Genomic DNA, 23,579 nt, shown 5'->3' with positions numbered 1-23,579 from the left:
ACATTATACACTTCAGTTTTGCTTCCTGAGTGTTTTAATGCAGTATCTTTATATTGAATGTAAGCAAATGATTTATTGAGTGAATATAACTTTATAATGTTAATATAAAAACAAGGGAAAAACTATTTGTTAAATTTCTCATTTTGATTCATTTTACAACAAAAAAAGAGTTGTCAGTCTCTTAAGGATACTGATACTCAATCATGGTCTCTGACTCGAAATCCTTTTAAATGGTTAAAATGAGTTTAATTTGTGCTCTTGATATAAGTTGTGCCAGCCCTAACATTCAGCTACAAGATGGTTTTCCCTTTTGATTTTGAATGAGCAAATTTTTGTGAATTGGTGGTCACTTTAAGCCACACATCGAGTCCGAATATCACATGGGCAAATGAGACTATTCAGTGAGACATGTTTGCACAACAAGCATTTGCTTCAAAACACATGACGATGCCAAGTGGTCTCACAGTGTAGGAATGATGAGATGTAGGGATGGAAAGTGAAAGAGCTGGATGGTGGGTGTCTGAACCACAAGGAAAAAGAAAGAAAAGTTCATCCACCTTGGAGACTCTGCATACTCTCATGGTCTTGGTGGTGGTAGTTGGAGGCGGTGTCCACATCTGGGAAAGAGGCACTGTGAGGCATTCTCCCACAGTCGTTCTGGTACAATGGGCAATGAATAGCACCATCTGGAGGCAGTGGGTGGAAAGGCTGGTGCATGGGGCTCCTTTTTAGAGCTTTGAGTGATGAGTTCCTCTCTGGAATATCTGGCAGCAGTTCACTGATAAGACGGTGCAGTATACTGTTGTCTGGTAAACTTCCCCTTCTCTTTTCAGCTTTAATTTGGTCACAGATGTCTTTAAGGGCAGAGTCTAGGGCCTCAAACACAGATGCTTTACATTTTGCCTTCTCAGTCTGTTTTTTGGGGGTCGAATTTTTTTTCCTGCGGAAAGGCACGGGACTGACTAGAAATGCAAGTTTAGAAAGGCCAGGGTCCATTTCCTGTCTCCTGGGCTCTTCAGAGTTTTCATGTTTGGCTCTTTCATGTTTTAGCATTGTGGTAAATCGAGTGTAGGAGGCAGGGCATCTGCCTTTGCAGGAGCTGATGAGGTGCCGGTGATGGTGGTGGTGATGGTGGTGGTGATGGTGGCTGGATCCATAAAAACTTTCAGAGGATGTGAAAGAAAAGTGATCAAAATCACTCTCACTGCAAAAGGATGATCCTTCCACGTGAATGTAATCACTGTGGTCGGACACAACTCCGTCTTGGTCACTATCAGAAAACTCCATATGAGTTCTCGGTTGCTCATCACTGGTGACTTCAATATGAATTGGCACGACGGTTTTAGGCTTGTAGCTTCGTTGTACATGAGAAGGGTGTCTACTTTGACTTTCTTCCTCCAGCAAAGACTCAATGGAGAATCGCCTTTTGGGACACAAACCGTTTTGTGGAGGTTCTAGGGTTATGGGAGACAACATCTCATCTCCTAAATTGGGCATGGACTTTGACTTTTGAATCAACTTTTCAAATTCTGAAATGCGGGTCGGGACCATGTCCCTGGGCACCTCCTCAGTGGAAGACTGGCTCCATCCATGGAGCAGGCCCTTGTGTTGCTGCTCCTTTTCATACTGCATTATTCTTGACTTTACGGAGCAAATTACCTCTGAATTCATCAAATCCTTGCGGTTAATGCGGTGCATTTTCTTGTACATTTTTAGGAACCCTGGAGCGTCATGGGCTGACCTGTGCCGGAGCCTTGATCTGCCATTATTGCGACCCTCCTGGATGTAGGATGAAGCCCATGTTATGGGGCAGCTCTCTTTGGAATCCTCTTCACATAACAGAGAACCCATACTTTCTGACTTGGTTTTTGGGTCAGGGAAGCTATCACAGTCATCATTTAGGAGATCATCGCAACTACGGGATTTGATTTTGGGGGAGACAGTTTCTTCAGTGCTGCTCCAGATCTCTGCATTTTGTCGGGCCATTTGCCAGCCATTCTTGAAAGTAATGGCCCTCTGGGAGTCACGAGGGACATCCAAATGCTGTCTGTAAGTGTTACAGTAATCTAACTCATTGGAGGGGTTGCCGTTGAGCCCTGAGTAACCATAAAGGGATGGACATATATCATCCCCACCTTTTAATCCAGGGCAGCGTGGTGGAAGAGAGACATTTGGAGAAGTTAAAAGGTTCACAAAGAGGAGAGCATGTCATTTAGCATCAGACAGCAAAGCAAAGAGAAAGCAGTTAGCGTGATTTGTTCTAGACACTGATTGTTATACGTGCAGCTTCAACTTTAGAGAAAGGAAGCCTAATTCTAAAGCCAGGTAATACTTTTTCAATGAAGGTAGCTTTGCAGATTTTAGAGTTAACAAAACCACATATAAGAAGTAATTAGCGTAGCTAATAGACCTATTTTTATTGTGTTCACACATCTTTCGGCAAACGTGGTATGCCAAAAGCACTATTAATAGTACCTTGAAAGTTAATAGCATGACCTGGTGGTAACTGAAAGGTTTAAGAATTAAGGCCAAAAGTGAGATAGAATTAATCAACTTAACAGGGTCAGGATTTGAGTCTCATTTGGTTTATAATGATAAAGAGGTAAAGAGTAATTTATAAATTTGCATTTAAATACCACTTCCATAACTGTATCAAATAATTTTTCATGGGCATTAGTCAGAAAAAGCAGTGAGACAAAGTATTTTCCAAAATCGCAAAACCAAGATGCTGTGAACTACTGCCGCTACTATTTTTCTGAGAAAAAAAAAAAACTAAGAGCCTCTTTACCTAAATGAATTTACCTTTTTAATTGCTCCATTTTCAACCTTTTACGAGGCAGGTTCTCATAAGGATAACTGGATATAATATAAAACATGCATCAGAGATAAATCCATCTTGCTTTTTTCTGGGGAGGTTGTTTTTTTAAAATGTTTTGTAATTTGAGAATAGAGAGCTAAAACTGACCTAAATTTGGAATATGTTTGAAAACACTCTTTTCTTTTGCTCCGCTAGGTGAGCTAATAAATGAAAGGCCAAAGTACATCTAAATGGGAAATTTCCTTCTTAGGAGGAAACCTAATGAAAGAAAATACCAGTATTGATAGTTCCTGCCTTACAATCTTACCCACGTTTTTCAAAAGTAGATAAGCACATGAGGTAGATATGTAATATTTGGGACATAAAGTTGACTTAACACTCCCCAGGATAAAAACATTCATCTAAATTAATCAGAATCATTTTGGTTTTTGGGTGCTATCCAAGCATAATAAATCAATGGTATTTCATGACTTATTATCTTAAGGTATTCATTTGCATAAATGAGTAGAATGTGATAAAAGTATCTCTGTCAATATGACGAAAGGTGTCATAAAAGGGGCTCACTCCTTCTGAACCTTCTAGGTAGTATATACCATTGACTGGGCTGTGGAAGGCGACTAGGGCCTGCCTCCCTTCTATCCTGGAGTCCACTCATCCTCACCTGCCTGTCTTCTGCACACATACCAGCTACCGCTTAGCTTTAATTATCACATGGCAACCCTTGTAGCACTTAGGTTAATACGTGTAGCTGACTCTGTGTTATATTGTGGACACGTCTGTTAGAGCTCAGCTACTTCACACACTTCAAATTCCTTCTGTGTTCTCTTTCAACCCCAGGAGACTGGGGGCGGCTGTGGGGCCCCAAAAGCTGTATAGCCTTGGGTACCTGTGGATGCTGGTTCAAGCCTCAGCCTCCATTTTGGGAATATTCTGGTCAGCATGGCAATAATGCTCTAAGCAGTCTTTCAACGACTCTGCCCTCTCTCAACAGAACTTGCTGAATTTCCAACGAGGAGAGGCAGGTCATACGGGAAAATGGCGTGGTGATACCTAAATTTCCTAAGTATGACTTGAAACCAGTTAGTTCTTCCTAGTGGAATGATCTGAATCAAACACCATGTTCCATGCAGAACTATATGATTGTTCACCAAAATATAGAACTGGTGACTAAACCACAACTTCAGTAGGTTAGACACATTTTTATCTAGAACAAAGTAATTAAAAAAAAAAATCAAAGTGTTTTAGGCAATAGTGTTCTTTGTCACTACTTCTAATTCCTGTTCTAGAAACGTGATTAACTTTACTAGTTGTAGTGAGATTAGAATATTTTTGACAGTATGCAAACATTTATAAATGTGATCTTTTAAAAGCCTGACAATAAGTTAGATACTTTGAATTTGTCCAAGAAAGCCCCAAAAATGATATATTTGGAAGAAAAAAAGCATGAATATACCAGATGATAGAGTCCATGGAGCCCCTCAAGTGGCTCACCAGTCTGACCTAGTCTGTGTGAGAAAAGATGGTTATTGTTTTGAAATGATGTTGTAGTCAAGATGCTGTGTTTAAATGCTAGCTGTCTCTGGATGGTTATCCTGGACCAGCTCTCCCAGAGTCCCTCAGTTTAAAATTAAGCTAGTAAACTGCTTACATGTCAATCTATTATTGCTCACCTTTTGCTCTTGAGGGTGAAGAAGGAGAGGAACTGATGATATAAGACTTTGTCAGGGTGGTGCTTGGTCCTGGGAGGTCCGCTCCACCTGGGCTAGTCCTGCTCGCACTGGGATCCACGCCCCGGGGCGGCCCCACTGCAGGCTCGCTCTTCCTCCTTTTCCTAAAGTCACTGGCCATGCTCGCAGAACTATAAGAAGGAATCAGCTTCAGTTAGGCTGGTGTTGGAGGAGGTTCACCTGTGAATCAGGACGACTGGTGGAATGGGCTAGTGATCACGGTACAACTCTTACCCTCTATTCCCCCAAACTATAGTTTGAAGAATTCAGCCCTTGATATTAAACATGATTTCTTTATAATAATCTCTTTAAAAAAATTCACAGACAGTACGTTTTTTTAAGAGAAGTTTTAGGTTTACAGAAAAATTGATTGGAAAATAGAGTTCCCATATACTCCCTTTCCTGGTGCAGTTTCTCCTATGGTGACATCTTTTATTACTGTGATACATTTATTAGTTGATGAACCATCTGGACTCATTATTATTAAATGTAATTAAAGTCCATCATTTATATTAAGGCTGTTTTCTGCCTTATCTCCATGTCTTTTGGTGGTGTGATAGCTCGTTTCTTTTTATTGCTAAGTACTATTCCATCATATGGATGCACCAGTTTGTTTATCAATTCACCTACTGAAAGGCAGCCTGGTTGCTTCAAGTTTTGGCAGCCATAAATAAAGCTGCTAAAAAAAAAAAAAATAAAGCTGCTATAAACATCCATGGGCAGTGTTTTGGTGTGGGTACAGGTTTATTTATTTATTTTTAAAAAGATTTTACTTATCTGACATAGAGCAAGAGAGAGAGATCAAGCATGAGCTGGGAGGAGGGGCAGAGGGAGAGGAAGAAGCAGACTCCCCCTGAGCAGGGAGTCTGGCTCTGACTCCGGGCTGGATCCCAGGACCCCGACACCATGACCTTAGTTGAAGGCAGACGCTTAACCTACTGAGCCACCCAGGCACCCCTGGATAGAAGTTTATAATCCATGTTTTCAAGTAAAAATTCTCCTTTTAGTGTGATATGTTATGACTGACCATTCAATGTTGTGATTTGTGTCACATATCTTTTCTCTAGAAAGAAGAGTCCCAACAATGTGTCTATATCCAGAGAAGGCATGCCACAGTGGAAGAAAAGACTCCAAAAAGGAAAACTTCTGGTGAGACAAATTTCTCTTACTTCAAGGTTTCCCTATGGCTTTTCCTACTACTCTGAGCTTGAAAACCTTACACTGGAATTCTAATATTTTCTTATTTAAATAATGAATGACTAATAATTTGGCCAGCAAGCAAGCTATTAAAGGGGACTTTCACCCAGATGTATGAAATGGCATCAACAATCTACAATGGCAGGTAGTTTTTATCACGTTCTGGGTCTGAATACAGTGTCATTTAAGACAAACACCAGGGAATGGGAGATACGCACTACCCACTATGCCGTCTGTCAAATCATCACATAAAATTACATCAACAACAGCAGTTAAGAGCACCACCAGCTCCCATGAGTCAGCAATACGTGATCTGCTTTGCTGAAATTATTCTCTGGCGTAGCCTGCACAGCAAGCCTGTGTGAGGTGTCCATGCTTATCCCTATTTCATAAACGAGTGAATGGAACACACACATTGCAAATTGCAAATAGAGAGATGGGGCCAGACCTCAGAATTTGTCTGTGTTCTCCTAAAGAGGATGTCCTTCTCCTCCTAGACCTGTTTCTGCTGTCCCTAATCATGTCATAAGAGGGTCTGTGTGTCTTTATAGCAGTCTTCAGGTCAGATTAGAACTCTAAAATTCAAACATTTTAGGACCATAGATAGATGTAAAAGATATAAAAGGAGGACTTGGAGCTTTTTTCTTAGTAACATTGATGCCATTGGATGGCACTCATGAACCCAATTTGCAAAGGACCCAATTTACAAAGTTTTTGACTTATGTTGATAAAAATCTATAGAAGAGCAGATTAATGTTATATCAACATTTGTTGTCGAGGGCACAATATGGCTGAGAGTTTGTATTATTCCCTATTGCTATTGAACTGTGTCCAAATTTCTACAATGCAAAAAGTAAGTGTGATATTTAAAGTCCACCAACAGAAGTTACCTCGGCAGACTCCTTGAGGGTTAGGGCTAGAGGTTACAGGTTATTCTGGTTCAATTCTAGTTTGTTTCTGCTCCTTGCGAACTGTGTGAACTTGGTAAGTGATGTGACCTAAGTTTCATTTATGCAGAGATAAAGTGGGGAAGATAGTCTTTAACTCATTGTGGTGTCTTAAGGATTAAATATATTTAGGTACCTAGAATGTCTGGTACACAGGAGGCCTTTGTTTATTGGCAGTAACAATGTTTCTGATTTGTGTATAATAAACAAATATATGTAGAGTATAATTTAGAAATTTTCTAGTAATTTATAATATTTTTCAAATATACTATCATACGTATCATCTAACAGTATTGCAAATTAGATTTTATAATTCCCATTTAAAGAAAAGAAAATTGATTTTAGAGGAGACAGAGAAGGGAAGAATCTCTTGGCAAAGGAATCCAGAATTATTTCACTTAATTTTCATAAATTTTTGAATATGAGAATGGAAAATGATACAAAAACAAAATAAAACAACTTCATAAAGTATGGTGCTCCAAATAATAATGCATGATAACATAACCTTCATTATTATTACTTCACTGAGTAGTATTCCTATTGAAAAAGAAACCACTGGTATAGAATATTCTGGTTGTATAATGTAATGACGTTCTTACCTAGTGGGTCTTTCCAGGCTTCTGTCTAAAGAGGATTGATACAAGGAGGCCTGTTAATAGAAAAATATTTCCATGAAAATTTTTACCAGGAAAAAATTTCATTTGTCCATGAACATTAAATTAGGTATCCTAAAAAGAATATTATAAAAACTGACATTAAAAATACCATTTGTTTTTATCATAAAATATCTTTCAAAGAGAAATTATGTAACCTGATTTCTATTTTCTTCCTATATACTTTCTTTTTTGATATACCACAATGTATTTCTCTGTGTAACTCAAATTATCTACAGCCCAAACATTGCCTGTGGGAGAAAAGAAAAGTTAACCACTCCTTCACTTAGGAAATAGACTGTAAATAGAAATTTTCTGCATAAAGGAATAGTTTGATGTTTAAAAAAATATTTGTGGTCATCATTCAGCCCTTATACAACAGAAACCTTTTTTATAATTTTTTGTCTGTTGCTAGGTGTTATCTTTAAAATATAACATTTAGGGTGGACTTGAGATCTTTCCTCTGTCAACACAGCCATGGCATTTTAATAATACCACAGAATTTGGTTTGAAATTAAACTAAATTGCCTGGTGCTTAAATCAGGTAAAGATTGGTATATTTCAAAATATTTTAAGTTCAGGGTTGGTTTAAAATACACGATTAATGAACCAAAATGTAACCTTTTCTTTAAAAAGTGGATTTTTAACATTTTTGTGAGAAAATCAACTCTCAGTTGTTCATGGTTGTAGGAATAAAGGAAAATAGAAAATACAAATTGATATATAATTCCAAATGCCTGTTGTACACACCACTTTCATACTCTTTCATTCTGAAGAGTACAATGAAACAGATATTAGGCAAAAATATTAGATATGAGTTTTTCACTTCCCATGACACTTGCCTGGAATAATATTGCTGAAATATCTAAGGCAAGAGAGAGCTCTTGACACTGAAAGATGAGTGAAAGTAGCTGTGGTGTGATGTCTAGAAGGTACAGGAAAATGTATATAAGTATATATAAGTGTCTAAGATTATTTATATATGTATATAGTCTTGGTTTGGGCCATATTAGATGATTAGTTATTTGTCAAAAACTTTGGTCTGATGAAGAACTGAAATTCTAGTTTAAAAATGTCCTTCCATATGAAATTTTTAAAAGTCAGCTGAAAAAGCAGGATTTGACAGATTTTATCTTAAATTCCTATCACATTGAAATACTTTACCAGAGTATTAAAAACATACTTAGTGGAAATTAAACCACACTTTAAAAACTATTTCGATGACTTTATTTTCTACTTCTAAATTAGCACCAATTAACCAATTAAGATGCTAGTATTCTTTATGTAGATTCTTTACGTAGATCAGTCTGACAAGCCCTCTTATGCGTAACTCTAGAACTGGTTCTGTTAATTAATATTTTCATTTAATTCTATCTTACTGAATAAGAGTGGAATATTGCCCAGAAAGAAACAAAAGCACCTTTCTGCAAGAGATTATCCTTCTTCCTTTTAGACTGAAAAAGCATATTCTAATATTTGTAATTCCTAGACAAGATTTAGATTCCTAGGTTCTCAATAAATATAATATTAGAAGAAAAAAATTCAGTCCACTAATCTGATAAATTTGCATGATTACTTTGCTTGCTGAACTCTGAATTGGATACTAGAAAGGTGGAAAAAATAAATACTAAATAAAAAGGAAAGCAAATGGGTCAACAAATAAAACCAGATAATTATATTTTGATTTATAAATATTATTTCTAGGGCACCTGGGAGGGTCAGTCGGTTAAGTGTCTGCCTTAGGCCATGATACCAGAGTCCTGAGATGGAGCCCTGAGTCAGGCTCCCTGCTTAGTGGGAAGTCTGCCTTTCTCTCCCCCTTGCTGTGCTCTTTCTCACTCATTCACTCTCTTTCTTTAAAAAAGAAAAATCCTTACCCCCCCCCCCGCAAAAAAAAAAGAATATTAATTCTACATGTTTGCAGAAAAGCAACACCAAGTAGCCTCAGAGTTACTGCTTCTGAGGATCACAGTATTCACAGAACAACCCAACCACAACCACAGTTGATTTTTAAGAAGTGTCAATTGCAGAACATCTTGGAGTGATCATCCTATAGTGACCAGAAATTTTGAATTTCAGGCTTGGAATGAGCCTAGACAAAATTGTAATGTGAGATAAAACATAGTGTAAGAAGCGAAGGCTCTACACTGATAAATTAATTGTGTTTTAGGTTTAGGCAAAGAAACTACAATGATTCCTCCTTGTGCTGGTTTCCACAATCCAAAATTAACTGAAATTAGTTTTGTGATTTTTACGTATAATCAAAGGAAATTCTTTATTAAATTATAAGGAAATAGTAAAAGGTCTAGATAGATGACTAAGAGAGGAAAACTTTATGATAATTGTATGAATGATATTCATTCTGAAGTGGAAATCATCTGCAGAGAAGGGGTAGCTGATTTTACCTATTATGATCTACTGAGTATTTACATATAACATACCTAGATGAAGTTCATTTTAATAAAGTATGGACACTGAATCACTCTTTCTGCTATGTGATTAAACTTTGCTTAAAAGTCCTTAATTGTTCTTCAATAATGCCAGTTTCTCAGTTTCATGGATTAGAAAGTATGCTATTAATGGGATATGCAAGGCAGTTGATAAATGATATTAGGGTAATGTGTAAACAGTTACAGATTTTACCCGAAATGTTTTACATAAGGATATTGAAGATGGAATCCAGTACCTTATCAAAATATATGTTTTTACATTCTGAAAAGCCATGATGTGAAATTAGTATTCCAGAACCATACAACACTCCTTCTTCATTCCAAAGAGATAATGGCAATTCAGTTTAACCATCAGCAAAGTGCTTTTTTATGTGATTATTTTGCCACTACTATAACATGTAGAACGCATAGAAAGTTTCTACTATCTTTATTTAGCCCAAGAGTTATTATGTAATATTAATTACAGGAACTTATTTCACAAAAATAGTTAATAAGGAATAATATTAATAACTTGTTTCTAAAAGATTTGAATTCTAAATGTATCTCTTGGACATGCTAACATGTGGTATAAAGGGAATAGAATGGAAGCAAAGGCTATGAGACTCTATTTTATTTTTAACTTGCCACCATCTTATCTTGTGATTTGGGATATAGTTTTAAAAAATTGTTGGGCTCTACTTTTTTGACTTAAAAATGAGTGAGTTGGACACAGTGATCTCCAAATTTTATGTAAATTCTCAAAGAAACAACCACCTTAAAAACATCCTAAAACTATCTGACTAAAATAACAGGAAACCATCTGACCAAATTGCCTTCCAAAATAAATTCTTGGGCTCTTCATATGTAGAAATGATACCCTTTCTTCAGATGTGAAGGTAGCATAACATACAGAATAGAATTACTTGTATTTGATTGTCATTAGATTATCTGTCTACAAAATATAAGCCTTTAGAAATGACTGCATTCAGTAACTTAGGATGTTCTGGATTATTCTATTTTGCTTTTATCTTATATCTAAATATTTGATTACTTTTGTATGTTAATATGAGCTCTGATACCGAATTTAGAATTGCAAATTGAAGCTTCAGGAAGTTGGATATTTCCTGCTGAGACAGTGCCCATGATTCCAGTGGTCATCACTGTGTGTCAATAGTACTTCCTGAGGCATAGATATCTTACTAGTTTTATTTTCTAGTTGCACATATTTAATCAAGTGAAGACTTTTTGATGACGATATTTATTATTTTTATATATACTTAGGACCACAGAGAAACTACGGTGTAAAACCAGTTTATGTACTTTGCTCCCATTCTAGCTGCTTCTAAGAATTACCAGAGAGGCTTTTATATAGCTGATGTTTAGCAAAATTGTCACTTTTGCTCAAGTCAACCAATAAGTCTTAAATCTGCTTTCCAAATAATTTCATTTTTCTTTGCAGAAAGCAGGATAAAAAGCTTCGACTCTGGATTGTTTCTTCCTTTTTCATACTTTCTCTGACTAAATCAAATAAAATTTGACATTGCCTGGCATAAATTTTTTACCTAGCAGATTGTCATGAACATTCTAAAATAGAGACGGCAAATGCACTTCATCTCACATGCCAGTTATAATCTATTATAGTGGTTTCCTGGATTATAGCATTGAGAAAGATTAGTAATGCCTGTCAAGGATGTGGAACTGGGAAATTGTGACATGTGTCCCAGTTGTTTGTCAGTCTTATTCTTGATTTTATCTGATGCTAAAATCCACAAATTGTATTTAGGCAAATGAAAGATTTACAAAAATTTTAAGAATATGCAGGGCATAAACATGTAATTAAGAATCTGTCATTCTGCACCTCCAAGCATGATGAAAAAATGGCTCTGTATAGTATTTTACACAATCTAATCAAAACAGATGGTTGATATATGCAGTAAGAGTACTACTTTTGATTTTTTTGTCACACTCCTGGATACCAGGACTGTGTTGAGGAGTTCAACTGAAGGTTATGGCTGGAATGGTTCTTCACCTGCATTTTAGAAAGAGTCAACAACAACTTTGGAATAGTTAATGTCTAAGCAATGATCCTGGATACAACACAATGATAGGAAGACCGATTTTCCACAATAGCTTAGACACAACAGTGAATCGTTAAAACACGGATGGTTCAGAATCACAGTAACAGCTCCTAAAGATAAATCTGAAAAAGAGAATAATTTGTTTTTACCTCATTGGAAACACCAGAAGAATGATCTTGAACATAGTCCAGAGCCTTTTTAGGAGGCTGGGTGTAGATGCACCACATAAGCAGAAGTGTAGAGATGGAATGGAGGAGAGTCAATGGCAGCAAGGAATGGACATGTGGAAAAGGTGACAACAGTTAGAGATTGAGTGCTGATAGCATCAGACACACATAAAGAGTGCATGAATGGAGCCAAATGGGGGTGGGGGTGGCCTAGGAGGAAGAGTGGAATGTTCGTAAATATTCTCAAGCACTGGGCAAAATTACTAGTGATTTGATTAGTATATTTATAAACTCATTTCATCAGATCAAAATGAACACTCATAGTCTCTAGCCACAAAGGAATGCAAGGTACATTAAAGAAACATTAAAATAGCAGGTGGATGGCATGCTGGTGAGTTTCCATGTGGCTGAAAATGATTATGAAAAAATGCTGATAATTTAGGCTCAGAAATTGGCTTAGTCCCTACAAACCAGGTAATTAATAATAACAATACATATAAAATAAAGCTAGAGGATTTTTTTTTCTCTAAAATAAAATGTATTTATGTGAATATGTGTATATAAATTAAGAAAAACACTTTTCCTTCTAGGTATAGAAATTCTAGGAAAAATTCTTTGGTTTATATTCACTTACAGTCACTTTTGATCCAGCTCAATAAAATAAGGAATCTAACCAAGTGTCCTTTGTTTTTTAATGGAGGAGAGGGACAACTCTAAGCACCCAGTATCCAATATATGGTCAGTTTGTGAGTATGTAAGTCAGTGTCTGATATAGTAAAAGATAGATTATACTCTGTGACCATCAACAAAAGTCTGTGTAGTGGAAATGTTATGTTCTTTAAGAATTTAAAATTCAGAAACACCATTAAGAGTATTAAAAATATGTAACTGACACATACCAAATGTATAGGTATTGGTTGATAGAGTTCCCCAATAAAACTTAAGTTAATAGAGGAAATTGTTGGGATGCCTGGGTGGCTCAGAGGTTGAGCATCTGCCTTTGGCTCAGGGTGTGATCCCAGAGTCCTGGGATCGAGTCCTACATCCGGCTCCTCGTAGGGAGCCTGCTTCTCTCTCTGCTTATGTCTCTGCCTCTCCCTCTGTGTCTTTCATGAATAAGTAAAATCTTTAAAAAAAAAAAAAAAAAGGAAATTGTTATTAAGGATTTGGGTTGACTCTAACCCAAACAGACTAAGCAATTCTCGTAAGGCCCGCCTTGGGGCAGGGGGGCATTTGTGGATAAGATTTTTACTAGCAAAACCAGAAATCAAAGTCCACAAGATTTTTTTTTTCTCTTTCCTTATATCCTTAAGGGTAATTGAGGTATTTTATAGTGGGAGTATATTGACAGTATATTATTGTGGAAATTGCCCAGGGATTTTTGGTTTGTTCCATAGGCCTGGGTTTAACTTCTGGCTCTACCACTTACTATCCTGTGCAGACTACTTAACCTCTCGGGTTACTTCTTATTGGCGTAGCATCCAGAGAACTCACTGAGATGGAGTTCAGAACCCAGTACTCTCCAGTGCTTGGTAGTTCAACAGCAAACAGAAGCTATAATAATAGAACTATTATTATAAATGTCACAATACTGCTTCTGATTGAACTAGACCAAAATGGACTGTAAACAAATATAAATCTTCTTTAAACCTGTAACAATTGTCTGAATAGTCTAGGACAGAAACTATCTCAGCATTTTAAATTTGTTTAGATATAATCATCCTAATGCATGACGCGTGCTAAGGAAAAAATACATAGGCAGCGTCAGAGCAGGTTTAATGGTACAGAAGTGAATGTGGGCTAAGCTGTACCCAGTTTGTCTATCTAGTATACATTATTTTGTTCTGTAAATGAAACCTGTCTCTTCTGATAATGGTTATGTTTTATAAACCAAACAACATTCCCCTAATTTTCTTAAATTAATAGGCTAGCCTCACTTACCGGGCGTCCAAACTCCAGTTCTGAAAAGAATTTATACCAGGGCTCATTTTCTAAATCTATGTCATCTGGATTTATGCGATCAGTCTGGAGCAGATGTGAAGGCAAAGGGAAGGAAAAGGCATACTGAGCTGAGTGAGGGAAACGCTGTGTGGTATGAACAACACACACGCGCATTCGCACGCGAACATGCACCGACTCTCATCCGACAAATCTCAGCAGGAGAGAACAAAGGATGTAAAGCAAAATGAGTAAAATTAGGAAATGGAGATGAGCTTCGTTGGCATCACCTAGGCCCCTAATCACTTCCTCTGTCCACCTGTCTTCTCTTTTGACTTTTCTCCTTAGCCTGATGCACAAACTACGAAAAACTGTGACAGCCAGAAGGAGCAAGGAGAGCACACCAAAAATAGGCTAGATTCAGCCTATGAAAGTTAAAATAGACTCCACTTAGTCACCAAGTAGCTCATCGGGGTGAGTCACTCGGCCGCCCCTGCCCTCATTGATCCCAGCATGTAAGGCTACATTCTGCAGACAGTTGGCTCGGGTGCAGATATATGGAGAGCCTGGTGGAGAGGGGGAGGGAAAGATGGGAAGAGAGGTGGGGAGAAGGAGTGAAAGGTGCCAGGAGGCTGGTGGGGGTAGACTGGCATGAAGAGGGGGTCTAGTGGGGGCAGCAAGGTGGGGGTGGTGGTGAGTAACTAGGCTCCGATTGCCCCCTTAGCCTCTAGAGACCCAGGGCTAACTCCCTGAGATTCCCGAAGGGCATTTGATAAGGTAATGAAGGAAGGAGCTCACCCAGATGGGAGAAAGAGCTGGGGTGCACGGGCTCGGTAGGGGGAGGCCAGTCCTGGGCGGAGGGGAGGGGCTACCAGTTACTTCTCCGTATGGTGAAACAGAAAGAGGCTTCCGGCCAGGTTCCCTTGAAACAGGTGTTGGAGTTGTTGGGAGAGAGGGCTGTAAGAAAGAGGGGTGAAGGAAACACTGATTCATTAGATGGAGGTTCTTGATGGAACCAAGAGGACACCAGTTAGCAGGAGGATATGTTTCAGAAAAGTAAGGTGCCCCTGGGGAGACCCAGATAATTTAGGAATGGTCTGGACCACTGAAAAGATGTGAAGACAAGGAGCCTCCCGGAAAGTGAAGAATGAGCACATTTTGTGAGCTACCACCCCAAGAATCACCTACCTATCTACCTTGAGCTGGAGTAGTGAAGGGGTTGGGTTTTCCCATTACTGCAGCTAGCTAAGGGTGGGGAGAGGGTGAGCAAGAGGATCCCACTCTGCTTTGGTTGACACTCTAATTCAGAGAAAAAGCCAATTTTTATAGTTGACTTGCTCCCCTCTGATGGTTTCTGAATATTATATTTAAGATAGAAACACTAGAAGTGTTAATATAAAGAGTTTGAGAAAATATATACAATTGCTTTAGTAATAGAAAACCCAGATATGGAGCATTTACTTTATCCAACAATATCCTAGATGCCTTTACATAACACATGCCTGATCAGACTGATTCAGGTTATTGATTTAATATTAAATGGAGATGCCTAAAGTACTACATCTGGGTTATTACTTCTTTGACAATTGTTACATAACATTAATTAAACATGGTACAGTTGGACAGTTACATTTTAAGTCAGAAAAAAAGGTACACCCTAGTTCCCTAAAAGTCACCCACCCTGGCCAAGAGAGGACATATTCTTTGTAATATTGAGTGTTTTGAGATAGCCCATATTCTAACAAAAGCCATTATTTTGCCATTAGCTTGTCCAAGTGTTTTATTGGCTTTTTGAATTCCCAATCTTTTGTTAATCGTATACAGTCTGGATGCAATAATCAATTATATCCAAAATATTTTTTTAGAGATGTGCTCTTTTTATTTCAACATTTTATAATAGGAGATTATGATGGTAGCTACAAACATTGATAGGAAAATTTGAGGCATCATAACAAAATAGTGAAAGGGCCCAAGTTATCCAAAATATGTGATCATAATGATAAAGACCGTGTAGTAACTCTGGGGAATGTTTATGGTAGAATGGTAAGCGATAAAAGTTGAATATGATCATGTGCTTGTACAGTATTTACAATAGTATCACAAAGCCTGTGTCTGGATGAGACAGGAAGAAAACATGTACACAGATACAAAAAAACCCACAATGGTGCTCTGGTATTGCAATTGTTCTTTTCCTTCTTTTAAAATATTATTTTGTTTCACTATTACAATGTTGTGGAGAATATCCTCTAATTACTATGGGAGATATTGCGGAACACTTGACTCAATTTATAACTGATTCAATAGTACAAAAGTACTAATTGAGATTTTGATACTACCAAAATATTATTTTCTCCAATTATCATTTAGATAATGGCTGCAGCATATGAATATTTCATGGAATAGTTCTACTGGAGCTGATTTTTAGAGTAATTGACATTAGAGAGAATGTTCTAGTAGTTTTTGTTCTTTCTATAGAGGCCTAGTACTTCTTCCACAAGAAAACTAAGATTTGGTGCTTTTAAATCTCATTGTTTGTAATATAATACGTCTAATAATATTAGAATTTTATATCTTGATTTTATAATTCTTTATTTTATAAATCTGCTTTCAGATGTAGTATTTTGTTTTGCTAAAGGGAGATAGAAAGTTAGAGGAAACAAAATTTGTTTAAAAAATATTTTGAACAGCAGAGGGCAGCAAATTTACTAAACAAATAAATATATTTACCAGTGGTTACAACTTCACTTTGACTTCTACTGTAAGAAAATATATAACAAACAGATATTATGAAATCCTGAGTTATAGATACATATTTCTATGATAGAATATGGAAAGGGGGGAATATCTGCCATCCTGCACCAAAACTTAGAATGACAGTTTTTCATGAATTATGATTTTGTAGATTAAAAATTTAATTCACAGTCTCAGTGGGCAACTATCTAGAATCCATGGCAATAGACATTAGCAGAGAGAATGCCCTAGACAATGATCATTGATAATTATCTATAACTTCAGAACTTAATAAAAATAGTATTTTGGGAATAGCAAAATCTCAATTAGTACTTTTATACTAATTTGAGTATCGTCTGTAAAGAAATGCAAGTGGCAGAACTAGAATTTTCTTTTCAACTTGCTTGACCTATTGAATCCCTTTAGTTATGCAACAGTACTATGTAGCAATCTAGATTCACTGCTAAGGTACATAGAAGCCTCACAAAAGTCAGTGATACATATACAGAAAGTCAGCAACAGACATATACACACACTCATAATCTCACTAAATCAACTCTTTCCATGCATAACTTGAAAGTTCCTTTGAGTTGACACCAGTATGAGCACTCAGAAGAAACTCACTTAGGAAGTATGATTATATTTTACTCGAATTGCTCATAAAAACAACAAAAAAGCAGATATACAGTTGCACATTTTTCTAATCCTTCTTGTTCTCTTCTCGTTTTGAAAAACCCGGCAAATCTGTGCTTAAAACAAATGCGTATCAGTGCAAGAGGAAGTACTTCAGAAAACCTAAGACTATAAATCAGACAGGATTCTTATTTAAAGGCAAGCAAGGGTGAACCATTTCTAAAGCTTTTGTTTCCTACAATTTCAAAGCATTTAGTTGCTTTTGAGGTTATAGAAATTCTACTATTCTCAGTATTCTCATTGCAGGCATATGATTTCTATATGTTGTTCCCCCAAAAAAGAAGTGCCAACATAACCTAGGTCCTTAAAATTTATGCTCATTAGATTTTAAAGCTTTAACGGCATTTACTACTATGTTTTATATTTATTGTGGTTCCACAATAAATGATACACGAATTGTCAGCTGGCGTCATTCTTTATGGTTCAAACCATCAAATGAAACTCCCCAAATTCTTACTGTAAGTTTTAACAATCTTCATTGATAAGGAAGTGTAAGTTCACTGCGATTTAAATTGCATTTCGACTCTGCACAGTGCTTTCGATGATTATTTCTTTCTGCTTTTATCATTATGTGCCAGCTTAGTTATTGTAGAGAAAGGTAATGTCTTCATATTGTTTTCATTTTATTATGTGTAAAGAAATCCTGAATAAGTGCTTAATTTAATGTAATGTAATTTAATTTAATTTTGGCTCACCTATAAATATATCCAATCCAGAAGGGATGTAAAGTTTTTATTAATAAAATCTCAGCAGAGAGTTTATATGATTGCCTCACGGAATACACTGCGGTTCAAGTCAGTTAAAGATAATTCCTGGTACTTGCAAAGGACTTTTGCAGATCAAACATTAGATCCCTTTAATCAAATGTTTTAAAATTTATAGGCAAACGAGTATCTATGCACTTCAAAAAATTGCATTGACCTTTAGTTTCCTGCTAAAAACATGAATGCTTGGTCCACTGATTCCTAAGGAAGAAGGGGATCCCTTGGCCAGAGTCTGGGGAAGAATTTTTATTCGAGCAATCTGCCTCCTCTGCCCACCTTATACTCCGGGGAACCAGAGAATTAGTGAACCACAGTCACTGATAGCAACATGTCAAATCCATTGTGTGTGCTTTGATGGAGACCACTGTGCCTTTTGTCAGTAGGAGTGTATAGACTTCACAGATAAGCCACAGAGCAGGGATTCAGTCTCCCCAATTTCATCCACCAACTGTAGGAGTAAAGTCTATATTCATTCATTCATTCATTCATTCATTCATTCATTCATTCATTCACTTATTAGATCAATGACTATTCACTGAACACCTACCATGTGCCAGGCATTGTGCAAGGTGTTGGGGATACCATGGGTGCCATAGACATGGTCCCTGCCTTCAAGGTAAGGGAAAGGTAGTGAGGGACATGGACAGGTGAACAGGCTGTTAGAATTCAGTGTGTGAGGAGGAAATGCAGCAGTGTGCTCTAGGCACACAGTAGGGGAGCTTCACACCCAGGTTGGAGAGGTCAGTGATGACACCCTGGAAGAAGAGATAAGGCCACGGATGAGATGGGATGGAGAGAGCTTTCCTGGCAGAGGAATAGCTTGTGCAAAGTCCAGGAAGGCAGGAATTGAAGGTTATCTGTAAAGCTGGAATAGAGTGAATTGGCAGGAAGGGCAGGAAGAGACATGAGGTCGGTGGGGGCCAGGTCACAAGGTCTTTTGGAAATTGCATGAAGAGGTTTGAATTTTGCTCCAAGGATACTTGAGAATCAGCAGACAATTTCAAGCAGAAAGTCTTATAAAGTTTCATAAAGATTGCCCTAGTGGAGTGTAGAGGTGTGGAGGTGTGGGGACTGGTTTGCAGAATCAGGGGGAATAAATGGGTGGCTGTCACTGTAATCTGGACAATGGACATATTGTGGACTAGAAGACAGGAGTAACAGCAGCATTTCTACCAGAGGCAGGACTTCGAGATGTTTGGGAAAAAGGGGAATCCAGGATGACACTTGGGAAGGCTATGGGGTCATCTAGGAGTTCAAAAGAGCAGCAGAAAATTACCAAGAGGTTTTGTATAATTTACAAAAATTCAATAGGAAAAGAGCAAAGGGATGCTCACAAACTATCTGGCAGTAAAAAGACAGGAGAGCGCATTCCATTGAAATCCTGGTTTTGTTCGTTTGCTGTTGTATCACTATCAGGTGGCCAATCTGCTCTCATGCTCTACATCTTGTGGGTTACAGACACTGCAGACCCGTGTGTAAACCGCATCGGTAGACAGCCGGTCTCTGTGATATCACTGTACATGTCGCCTTTTGTATTTTTTTCTGATTTAGGAAAGGCAACGAGAATGAGTTCAGGAATGATGGCAAGAAAGAAAGATAATAGCCTGATCTTCGAATAAAGAAGCTTGGCCAAACTGATACAGGTGACTAGCCCAAATCTTTTTGCATAAGGCTGGTCTCCCAGCAAAGTTGCTTAGGAAGAATAAGAATGTTGGTCCTATTTCCCCATAAGATGTCCATTCTCATTTCCTTCCAAGTTTCTTGGTTCCCACCGCTTCTTTTTTCCTGTGGCTGCAGAGCCCCCTCCATACCCAAATCTCCAGCAGTGCAAATGTTCCCAGAACTTTCTATTATTCTTAGAATACAAGTCTAGCTCTGCATACTCATCAAATGAAAGGCTCAAAGTTCCTCATGGTAGAGACTGTGTCCTGTTCAGTACTGTGTCCCTAGCACTTAATACAATGTCTGGCACATAGTTGGTGCTCAATAAATGTTGTTGAATGAGTAAATAATAGAAATATCCTGGTGAGGAAGCTTCTCGACTCAATCCTGCCCCCCGAGACCACAGCTACTAAAGCATTCCAGTACAATCACAACACTCTTACAAATTGTTAGAAAGATCATCAATGATCATTTTGTTATTTACATTTCAATCTGAGGCTCATTATTTTTAATTTAAGGCAATGGTCACATCGTGGTTCACTCAATTCTCATCCCAGAAATTTCAAAGTATCATGCTATTCAATCATAGGAGCTAGTGAATGGATTCTAAGTCTGCACTAAAACTGCAAACTGATGGCATTCCTTTTTTTTTTTTTCCCTTTCAGTTTTTCTGGTAAAGTTGTGTTGCTCTAAAGGATACGAGTTATTTGAAGAAAGGCACAGAAGGCTTACATAAATATTATGTATGAATTATGTGATTATAAGGTTTTTCAACATGTTTCTCAAGAACATAACCATAAATACAGGGTTTCACAAATGAAATCAGGGCACTCATGTTGCGTGTGGAAAGCCAAAGGTTTCCAATCAAATTTCAGGGCTGGCCTTGCATTATATATAATATGCTTTCTTGGATGGTCTTAAAGGAGTGAACAAAGGAAATCTTTTTCCTGTTCACTGACACCACCCAAATTCTTTTAAGAGAATGAGGAGAGTAAATTATAAATGGATCTCTAGAAGCAGGTTTGGATAGAAAGGCAAAGGAATTCTAGTTTCAAGGAGACCTTGAGGGCACTGATCTAGGAGGGGAAGCAGAGGACTCAGAAAGGAGGATTGGGAAGATAAACACCAAGAGGGCCAAAGAATAACCTATTTGTTTAATGGCACTTTGAAGAGGCAAGTGGTTATTTTTTCAGGTTTATGTATCGTTTTGATTGCATATACTAAATAACTATAGAGAAATCATGCAAAGTTAAATATAATCTTGATCCATTAGATTTGACAATCAGGAAGCTTGAGGCTTGGTAACCTGAGAGAGATTTAATAAGAATCAATTAAAATGACTTTTTTTTTTTTTTAAAGAAAGGCATTTGGGAGATTTCCCCTTAATCCAAAGAAATATTAAGCAACCGATATGGAAACAAAGGGATGGGACTGTGTAGGCCCATTTGTATCAGAAGAGACTCGTGAATGATTTTTCTCATTAGCCATGTAGACTAGCAATTAAGGATTGCATTTATGAATTTTTTTAAAAAAAATTAAGCTCAGAGTCATGATTAGGCACAGCTATCGTTACATGCAAATGGGTTCCCTATTTTGTTGGTAGGGACAATATATTAGAGAGGATATCTTTAATTCTCAGATAAGATGCACGAATCATGATAACCAAATAAACTGGATTTCTAAATACTGCCAAATACATAAATTACCTTTGTGACAAAAATTGCTAAACATAAAAAATTCAGGTCTACTTGGGAACCCAGAAACCTAGAGAACTGGCATTTGGTTTAATCACAAGTGCTTACTGGTCTTTCATGCTGCAGAATCGATGACTTCCCAGGTTCATACTCAAAAATACTCCTTGGCTCAGAACGAAACTTTCTTGTGTCCACTTTTCTATCTGGAGGATCCCAGTCATGCCTAGAAATAAACAATAAGTTATGTATAAAATAATTCTATATGCTTAAAGCAGTTCTATAAAACCACTTGCTCTCTGCTTACAGAGTTAATTTCAGTATAGATTTTTAAAAAAATATCTCAGGATAAAAAGTTAATCTGCAAAAAATACATTTATATGTTGTTTTGTGTAAATGATTTAAAAGCCATTTCTTTTATTTCATATTATATTTTCCTCTAATTTCTTTCATACAATATCCTGCTGGCTCAGTAACTCACACAGGGGTTTGTAGATACACACGCAGCCAGGGCTCTGCTTGTAAACCCTTGGGATGGTATACAAACAACAGCTGTGTATATTTGTGTTTAGAGTAAGTGGCAGTTATGCTCCATTGAGTTATGTGAGTTTATCTCACCACTCTGTGACCTGGCATCCTTGATCCAAAGTGACAAGGAGTAATGCACACGCCATGCTTGATATTATTTATCCTGCAAATGGCGTCACAGTTTGGGGAAAGTACAAAAGTGTCACTTGGGCTGCCATCCATAGACGCAAGCTGTGTGGCTGGGGAGACCCTTCTTTGGTATTAGCCTTGAAAAACCAGAGTCAGACAGCCATCTTGCATAGGAGACCTTGGAAGCAGCGCTTTTTCCTGAACGGATAGCCTTCAGAAGGTGGTCAATGAGGGACGTTGAAAAATAAAGCTTTTCTGGGTAGCCAGGGCGCAAGAAGGCCTCCTGTGGGACAAACATTTTTCTCAAAGGAGGATTTTCTGACTATAGATGGGAGCAATTCTGACCCATGGAATGGGGTTAAATTCTGACTCTGTAGCACATTGGAAATAGAAAGAAATAGAAATGGTATAAGAGACAGGAGAATTAGGGGCAGGTCCTGGCTTACCACTAACTGGTAAATGATATTCAACAGAGAGGTTCTGAGCATCACATGAGACAATGTATATGAAAGCCATCTAGGAATTTTTAAGAGTTTATATTTCTTAATGAGAAATTTATTTCTACTAAACATAGGACAAATAATACATTTAAATTTGAGTTAATTTTGGATCTCTTTTAATAGCAAAGATACCATTTTTGTCCAATTATTTCTCAAATTTAAGGCATCACACCTACAAACATATAGTCTATCAGGAGGAGATTAAAGTGAGGATCTCTTCACATGTGATGCGTGTCTGTTTCATGATGTCTTGTATCTTCTACAACCCTCAGTTACTCTTAATGGTACAATGGTACAATGTAATATTTATGGGATTAATATGATAGTTGGATGCTTAGTAATTAGTATTAACAATGAATAATTCTTATATTGTTATTAATTGCTAGTATTGCATGAACCATGCCTTTAGTCAGAGCTGAGTTTGAATCGGCTTGGACATACGAGCTTATGAGTGGAGCAATTTACTTTTATTTTCTAAATCACAGTGTTTTTTTTTTTTTTCCTCTAAAATAGGTTTAAAATAGAACATATCTCATTGGATCATTCACAGAATTAAGTGATATAATACAAGGAAAGTACTTAGCATAGTGCTTGGCTCCTAGTGAGCCCTCAATAAAGGTTACCTATAAGTAGGATTATTAGTCATAATCCTAATAAAAAATTGCACAGTAATAAAGTGTGTTTATAAATTTTTATCTTCATGTGAATAGCTTCTATAAAAATTTCAGTGGGGAAATGAAAACTAGTATCATCTTGAGAAGTTGGTAGAAATGAGTCACAGACACAACTAATGCCTTATTTATTATTTATGAATAACCTCACCGGCTTTCAAAAAAAGAGGTTTTTGTGTACCAGAGGGGAAACTGTAAATCACTAATAGACCTAATATTCCAAACCTGAGGAAAACAAAAATTAAATGCAGAGTCTC

General features: G+C 37.2%; 1 protein-coding gene across 50 annotated transcripts in view; it reads right to left on the bottom strand.

Annotated features, from left to right (window-relative positions):
- The window catches only part of SORBS2 (sorbin and SH3 domain containing 2), a 344,412-nt gene that overhangs the window by 36,116 nt on the left and 284,717 nt on the right, over window positions 1–23,579 (bottom strand). For 30 of the 50 annotated variants that reach the window (XM_072763741.1, XM_072763717.1, XM_072763724.1 and 27 more), the window contains 4 exons: window positions 21,606–21,720; window positions 7,289–7,338; window positions 4,489–4,676; window positions 558–2,135 (listed from right to left, as the gene is read on the bottom strand). In XM_072763741.1, the coding sequence (XP_072619842.1) occupies window positions 558–2,135; window positions 4,489–4,676; window positions 7,289–7,338; window positions 21,606–21,720 (1,931 nt within the window). Of the gene's footprint in view, window positions 1–557; window positions 2,136–4,488; window positions 4,677–7,288; window positions 7,339–11,998; window positions 12,056–13,957; window positions 14,042–21,605; window positions 21,721–23,579 lie in introns of all 50 variants that reach the window. The other 20 variants (XM_072763754.1, XM_072763756.1, XM_072763759.1 and 17 more) reach the window with 3 other exon arrangements.

Source organism: Vulpes vulpes, chromosome 7 (assembly GCF_048418805.1).
Source record: "Vulpes vulpes isolate BD-2025 chromosome 7, VulVul3, whole genome shotgun sequence".
In the NCBI taxonomy this organism is placed as follows: domain Eukaryota; kingdom Metazoa; phylum Chordata; class Mammalia; order Carnivora; family Canidae; genus Vulpes; species Vulpes vulpes.
Note: the sequence above shows the minus strand (reverse complement) of the source record. Positions and strands in the feature narration are given on the sequence as shown.